Raw genomic sequence first — 8,487 nt, 5'->3', positions numbered from 1 at the left:
GTAAAGGGAATTGATAGTGTTGATGTATCATCTTTTTTTATATTTAACAGTGAGAATAGTAGGACTAGTAAACAAAATACAAATTTTGGTAAGGTAGGAGTCATCTTCAGCTAAGACAGTTTCAGTTTTCTAACAGGGTGGTTGGCCTTTGGTAAGGTTTGTCTTCGTATGTTGCAGAGGCACTAAATTTAAGTGAGTTTAAGAAAAGCTTGATAAGTATATCAATGATAAATGCTGGCTTTAAGATTTTTTTATTATTATTTTAATTTAGTTTAGAGGATGGAACGGCCGAGATGGACCAATAGGTCCCATGTTGTCCCAAAACATTATGTTTTGAACGATAACTAATCTGATTGAAAACTAAGCGGAAGTAACTTCGACCACAAAAAACGGATATTTTAATAATTTAGAATCTACGTCATTGGGAACTTTTCTTTTTTGCGTGAACAGGCCTACATATTTCTTAAGTCTGAATTAGAGTTTAGAATTAAACTTTGTAACGGTTAATAGCTTTCCATAGAAAATGTGAAAGAGTTATGAAATTAGCATCTTTTGAAAGTGTATGTATGTATGTAACCGTTATACTGTGAAGAACTATTAATTACAGAGGCGTCGCTAGGTGCTTGAAAGTTTCAGGCCCATGTGTGCCGGTGCTTAGCGACGTCCCCGATTGATTATATTCACAACGTCAAGATTTGCTCATACAAGCAAATCTTTGGTAGAGATGAATATTAATAGTAATTTGTAGTTAAATTTGTTTCTTCTGCTTTTTACCACGCCTCTTCCACTTTTTTTTTCATTTGCCCTTCTTCTAGCACATCTTTCTATCATATTTCGTTCTCACTATTCTTAGTCAACTTCTTTTCTAACATGTATACTAGATTTATTTTCCGATTTATGTTCGTTAAGTTTTGTGTGTCTATTATTCACAATGAAACTCTAACATCAAGTAATTATGTTGCACCTTTTCGGTTAGGGAGCCATTCACATTTTTTACACTAAAGTTCATGCTGCGCAGGGTGTAAACTTTTTGAAAAATGTCGAGAGGACGCCATTTTCTATCACTAAATAACTAGTAAAACATGGTTGATTTTGGGTGTTAAGCACAAAGATACACAGTGAGCTATCAGCGCTCTGCTGGCCACCACGGGTAACAAAGCCCGATTTTTAGTGTCATAAGCCTACGGAGTTACCACTGAGCCATTTGGGAGGGGGGAGGGGCACTTGCAACACCTTTTCTTATAATTCCCAATAACCTATCTACAAAGACTGACTAATACACGATGGTATCTCTTTAAAAAACACTTTGCCATTTGATGTGTATATTTTCAAAGGGGGAAGGGACATAAAAAAGTGTAGTTTGTACGTTAGGAAAAATGGCGAAAATTGTGAGCTGAATCAAACGTTTATATGTTATTGTTTGTTTTTGGATATGCGCATAAAACTATTCAAGGTCTATCACTGCTAGGCGTTCCTTATTTCAAACTGATAGACTAGAGGGAAGGTAGCTAGTCAACAGTACCCACCACCAACACTGGAATTACTCTTATCTGATCGAACAGTGGTAACTGATTGCCACCCTTATAACACACCCATGGCTCCAAAGTGTGATTTTATTTGTTTATTATTTCAGTATCGGAATGCAAACGTCAGACATGCAGATCCATAAACTGGCATGCTAACCATTGGGCCACACTCGCCTCTTGTTTCTTAGACTTAATATGTATACAAAAAAAAAGCTGAATTTACTATAGTTTTATCCTCTACTTGGTGATTCTTAGTAAAATAAAAATGTAAATATTATATCTGTAAATCAAATTTAAATTGATGTTTCACAAATGAAGCTTGAAATAGCCGGAAGAAGGAAAACATGAAACAAATATATATACACTGAATCAATCGTGCAGCTGTTTTAATTTGTAAGAATGTGAGTTAGGGCAAGAAATTGTTTGTTTGTTTGTTTGGAATTTCGCGCAAAGCTACACGAGAGCTATTTGCGCTAGCCGTCCCTAATTTAGCAGTGTAAGACTAGAGGGAAGGCAGCTAGTCAGCACCACCCACCGCCAACTCTTGGGCTACTCTTTTACCAACGAATAGTGGGATTGACCGCACATTATAACGCCCCCACGGCTGAGCATGTTTGGTGGGACGGGGATTCGAACCCGCGACCCTCACCTGGCCATGGCTAGAAATAGAACGAGTATGTACTTGTACCACCTGTATATTGTTTGTATGATTATTTTCCCTTTGCGTGAACTCACTTAACTGTATAACAGAAGTTTACCAAACCCTAAAATAGCAGTAAAGACCAAGGTATTCCAAGCATTTACATCTAAACACTAAAACTTCTAATTAATTTTTTAAGTCTAGTAATCAAGCAAGATCACGTGGATGACGTAAGCCTCGGCATTGTAATTAACGTAGGTGATTATGAAATAACAAGAGAATGGGAGTTAAGACAGTATCATCATGGAATTTCTGACACGATGTTGTGTAAGTTTGTTTTTTAAATTACTTCTGTAGTTACAAGTGATGTTTACGAAGAAGTTTACTACATTATCACCCCTTGCTTTGAAATAACGTGTGTATAACTTTGCCAGCAGTACTTACATATACAAAACCAAAACAATTTACGTCCTTGTAAATCTTCTAAAGTCATGCACGTACAATCCCTGCTGTGAGACATGAAATACTATCAAATGAAGGGTCAGTTGAAAGGAGCAAGGTTAAAGGAAAGTTTACTCTATTTTTTTACAGCCTTCCAGAGAAATAATTAGCTTAATATAACGTGTTAACGCTATACTATAATTTTAGCCTACTGTTAGAATGATCAAACCCAAAGCTTGTCTTCACACTATGGATAAACCGTGAATAAGATGATATATACTGGAGATCGTTACCACCTACAGATTAAACTGACTTCAACTTATTTTACTTTACACCAGACTAGCTTTAATAGCGTTGCAACTCAAAAGTACAAATCCGTAAGTAATTATTGTTACCACCAAATAAATCATTTGTGGACTTTATAAAGATGTTCTTTCTCAAATCAACACTGTATTACTTTTAGAACTGTGGAAGAAATACTTTTATTTTATACTAATAATTCGATGAATTGGTGTCAATTTACACTTCAACTGCACCAACAAGCAATAACGAGAGTTATAAATCTTTTATAAAACTATCATCCAGCAACCTAGAGCCAATTTTATGTAGTATATCACTCAGTTGTGTAGTGAAGTTATAACCTAGAACCAATTTTATGTAGTATATCTCTCAGTTGTGTTGTAAATCAATGAAACCGGCCTGAAACCACCACTATCAAGTTCATCACTCAGTACTGTTGTAAAGAAACCAGCCTGGAACCACCTCTGTAGAGCTCATCACTGATCACTATTGTAAAGAAACCAACCTGGAACCAGCTCTATAGAGTTCATCACCCAGTACTGTTGTAAAGAAACCAACTTCGAACCAGCTCTATAGAGTTCATCACTGTTGTAAATAAACCAACCTGGAACCACCTCTGTAGAGCTCATCACTGATCACTATTGTAAAGAAACCAACCTGGAACCAGCTCTATAGAGTTCATCACCCAGTACTGTTGTAAAGAAACCAACTTAGAACCAGCTCTATAGAGTTCATCACTGTTGTAAATAAACCAACCTGGAACCACCTCTGTAGAGCTCATCACTCAGTACTGTTATGAAGGACAGGACGTAGTCTAGTGGCTTGTGTGCCAAATTGTGAATCATAAAATACAAGGATCCCGTTGCGATGCTGTGAAACTCTTTCAGCTGTGTATACATTATAAAAGAAACAATTAATCCTGTTATTCTATTGAAAGTCCTTCTAACAGTGGGTGACACTCATGGTTTCAGTTCCTCTGCTAAGTAGTTCAGAATTATGGGCCGCTATATCCGAACCTTTCAGCCAATGTGCTCTTTCATAAACAAGCAACCGTAAATGTTTTGTTGTAAAGAACTAAATGAAAGATATTACCACACGGAAGTACAGTATAAACTGTCTGTATTCCAATAAACCTGAAACGTTTTTTATGAAATTGTTTCAAACGATGCTTATTCAGTCTGAGTATACAGGGTGGGCAATAATTACGTGCTCTTTATCTGTAGAACAGTGTTGTGCCTCAAAGTTCCGTATAAGCTCCATTCAAAAGTGACATCTGTAATTTGTTACTCACTTCAACAGAATTAATAAAAAAGACAAACTAAAAGGGTTATTAATGTCAACTGAGGGTGCCAGTCAAAGAAACAAAAACTCTATAAAGGACGATGTTTGTTAATGTTCTCCTTCATTCTATCTTTTGTTGGTAAATCCCTAATGACCTCCTCAGATGCTAATTCCACACCCTGCTTTGTGGTCTGTAAAGAGAGCAATGCTGTAATATTCATTGTTTGGTTAGTTTCTTCACACACATTGCAATTAAAAAAAAAGCACTACCGATTTAGTAAACCAACTTAACCCTATACAATTACAAATGTGTCCATATATTCTCAGCTTTCTACACAAAGTTTTCAATTATTTTTACACCAAGGTTGCTTGTGGGTCCATGACTTTGGTAGTTACAGGGTCCTTAATGACACATAAGTCAGAAAAAAAAATAATATTACAATTATTTGAATATGGAAGCACATTGTGCTAATATAATAATAAGTTGTAAATAATGATTTGTAAGCATAATGAAGTGATTTATGTTTGGGGGAACATACTATACGTGTTGACAGAAAGTGGATCTTTCTCCTTCAGAAGAAGATAGACTGTCGAAATATGTAGTATGTTCCCCCAAATACAAATCACTTTCTTAACTTATAAATCGTCGTTTGCCAATTTATTATAATATTACAATTATTGTCTATAATGGCTGGTATCCTTATGCATTTTATATTTCAGAAAATGAGTGATTTCAAATTGTGGTTGGCACAAGTTGAAGATCTGGAACCTACTGTGAAAAATACCTGGAAACCCAGGTCTGGTTCGGAAAAGAAAATAATGCATTAAATTTATCACAAATGTTTTGAATTCAAGTTCACACTAGGAAGGTAAATACCATATATAGAACACATACATTTCCTATCTTCAGATCTGTTTACTTGTGCCCTCCCCCAGTCACAGTCTGCGGGCTTACAACGCTAGAAACCGGGTTTCGATACCCGTGGTGGGCAGAGCACAGATAGCCCATTGTGTAGCTTTATGCTTAATTACAAACAAACTGTTGATTTGCGTATTATCTTTTAGAACTGAAACCGACTATTTCGACCTTGTCTTTATTACGCCGGCCAGGAACCGGCGTACAAATGTAATATTTTCTACGTTATCCTTAAGTTTTCAAATTAATAATTGAAAACAGGTAGTAAAAGAAAAAAGAAAAGAAAACGAGTCGTGTAGGGCAACTTAAAAACCTCACGGGCATCCGGGTTTTCGACTACCCATGTCGACCTCTTAAGCAATCTTCTTTTTTACAGGAGTGTTGCAAGAGGCAGAAACATAAAACTGCTCAATATTATACTGCAGTGAGTGGTATAAAATCAAGGTTAATAACTAAAACGGTGTAACTCCAAAAGAGAGAATTTGAAAACACCTCCATATAAGCATATAGAGGACTTACATGGCTGAATAACCAAAAAACAACAACATTGGATAGGTACCGTGATACGGAAATATTAACTAGAAGTGTTAAATGTTTGATAAAATCATCCCAATAACAACAATAATAAACCCTCTTTAAGGATGCTAGCGGCCAGGAAGTAAAGAGGACATTTGCCCCCAAACGATCTGCAAAAGGCCTCTAAATCATCGTCAGAATTGTCCCCGGAAGGTTGGACATCCAGGGTTCCCCCCAAAAAAAATCATGGGATCTACAAATCTGGCCCTGATCCTTTCCACATTTAGAGGGAAGTGATAATATTTGTTGACTTTAAAGAAAAACAAACATAAAACTTTGGACCACTTTCATATACTGTACGAATAATTAATATGAAGTCAAGAATACTAAAGCACAAACAAAAATGTTTTACGATCTCATAACAATTCTATCAAAGACGTATAATTTTTGATACACTCAGGATAAAGTTAGTAAGTTACGTGACTGCATTCATTAAAATGTAACATCAAGATCTTAACTTCAGAGTTCGTGTTAAAAAAGAAACTTTGTAGAATTTTTACGGCACCTATACGGTTAAGTAGCATACGATATTGAAAGAACTAGGTAGTTTATAGGGGAAAATCACACAAGGACTATTCTGACGTGTCTTATTTTATATATTTAACACTAAAATGACATTATAGTTTTTCCAGGGTTATATCACTTTCTTATTTATTTATAATTACTCGATCCAGAAATATACTACTTCATACTAATAAGGGGCCGGGCGTGGTCAGTAGTTTGCGTGCCCGAACTATGAATTCGAGGGCTCATGATTCGCTCCTCGTTGTTACAAAATTACGTTTCGCATATTGGAGCAGTGGTTGCGCAATAAGAATGACGGTCAAATAGCACTATTTGGTCAGACAGGAATAGCCTAAGAGTTAACGGTGGGTGCTGTTGACTAGCTGCCTTTCCTTCAGTCCATCAGGTAAAAATTAGGTACGGCTGTGTGAAGGTGGCCTTTGTGTAGCTTTGTGCGAACGCAAACAAACAGTCAAAGCAGAATAATGTCGACACATCTCTTGCGTCATGTTTTGACATTTGAACTTTGACAGATACAGAAAGATAAAAGAAAATAAACTACAATTAAAATTTATAACATAGTTTGAAACCCAAGAATAATAAGAAATGTCTCAAGTGGTGTTTGTCTTGTCGCGTCATCTTTTTTATGGGCAAACTTTTATATCTAAACCAGTGATGTATTTAGTTAGATCCCCGTCGCTAGAGGTTCTTGCAAAACAGTCACTATCAAAGGAACAGTTCTTTCAACATGTGTTTGCACAGCCTTGACTCTTCACTCCAGGTAGCATATTGATAAGCATCACAAACATACCTGGTTAACCCTTTTCTTTTCTGGTTTGTCCTTGAACTGTTCTTGAGCGTATTGGAACAACAGCAACCCCTAGTGTGGCATCGTCGTATATATACAGACATCTAAACACCTGTTACGGGAAATAAAATCAAGCATTCGTTCATACAGCTGCAAATAATAATAAGGTTTCAATAAGAAAGATAGTTGGAGTTGAAAATGAAGAACGAAGTTATTGTTCTGATGCTTATCTGTGGATTGTGTAAGAGCCAGTATTTAGCTCCTGGAAACTGTCCGCGACCAGAAGTCGTGAAAAACCTCGATCTGAACAAGGTTAGAGCATAAAACTTTTAAAGTCATCTTATTAAAACCAGTTAATTACGTTACTTAAAAACTACCATTTTGTACTTTCTCTTAAACTGTAGATTTGTTTTTATATAGCAAGCAGAGTCTTGGTGTTCTATTTGTCGTTATGTATATTTTATATACGTAAATGCTTGCACACAAACAGGTATTATTATATAAATTATTAATAGCTTCGGTCAAAACAAGCTACCCACTTAGGTCAGAACGAAAACTCAACACAGTATTTGATTTTTTCATCAAATTTCACACAAAGCTACTCGAGAACTACCTGTGCTAGCCGTCTCTAATTCTGAAGTGATAGGCAGAAGGTAGCTCTTCAACACCATCCACCGCCAACTCTTTGGCTACTATATTTTCCAAAGGACAGTTAGATTGACCGTCTCATTACACCCCAACATCTGAGAGGGCGAGCATATTCGGTGACGAGATTCGAACCCACAACCCGCAGATTTTGAATCAAACACCTAAACAACCAGACCATGAAAGGTATTAGCGTGGTAAATAATGTATCTAATTTAATATATATATTAGTCTAACTAGAAACATGAAATGTCGTATTGTATGGCAAAACACACGTTTCTAGATAGGCTGTTACTGAATCTTCTGATGAATGTCATTTTTGTTTCTATGGCCAAACTGGCCTCGGAGACTACCTGTAGCCGTATCTAATTTTGAACTACTGACCAGAGGGAGATCAACCAGCCATCATACACACTATGGGATTGAATATTATTATTTTAACTCATCCATAATTTAAAGTGCAGGGAATATTTTGTGGTATAACGAATTCAAACCCGACTCACCAGCTCCGAAGTCTACAGTTCAACGATAGGGTCAACCCATGTCTCCTCCTGACGAAGTAAAGACCAAACACTAAACATAATTATACCAAAGGGAGTTAGGATATTTTGTGTTATTTCAATAGAATATATCCTTAGGATTATTTAAATTGTAGTGAAGGTATATCATACTTAGATAGCAGACATTATTTCTACTAGATTGAGAATATGTCATATTTAAACAGAATAACATGCACTTACGATTATTCCAACTGTTTAAGAGATATATTCTGTTCTTTAAAGAGGATGTATTGTTTGTTTGTTTTGAATTTCGCGCAAAGCTACACGAGGGCTATCTGCGCTAGCCGTCC

The 8,487-nt window shown here is 36.2% G+C and overlaps 1 protein-coding gene and 1 long non-coding RNA gene across 2 annotated transcripts in view; one reads left to right on the top strand and one right to left on the bottom strand.

The window, feature by feature from the left end:
- The window catches only part of LOC111088110, a 28,439-nt gene that overhangs the window by 12,027 nt on the left and 7,925 nt on the right, over positions 1-8,487 (bottom strand). The gene's annotated exons all lie outside the window — the stretch shown is intronic.
- Positions 7,094-8,487, top strand: part of LOC106468737 (apolipoprotein D-like) — a 5,481-nt gene continuing 4,087 nt past the window's right edge. Inside the window, exon 1 of the mRNA XM_013929182.2 lies at positions 7,094-7,304. Coding sequence (XP_013784636.2) covers positions 7,191-7,304 — 114 coding nt within the window. The 5' untranslated portion in view covers positions 7,094-7,190. The remainder of the gene's footprint in view (positions 7,305-8,487) is intronic.

Source organism: Limulus polyphemus, unplaced genomic scaffold, assembly GCF_000517525.1.
Source record: "Limulus polyphemus unplaced genomic scaffold, Limulus_polyphemus-2.1.2 Scaffold3140, whole genome shotgun sequence".
NCBI lineage: Eukaryota > Metazoa > Arthropoda > Merostomata > Xiphosura > Limulidae > Limulus > Limulus polyphemus.
This window is presented reverse-complemented; position numbering and strand designations above follow the sequence as displayed.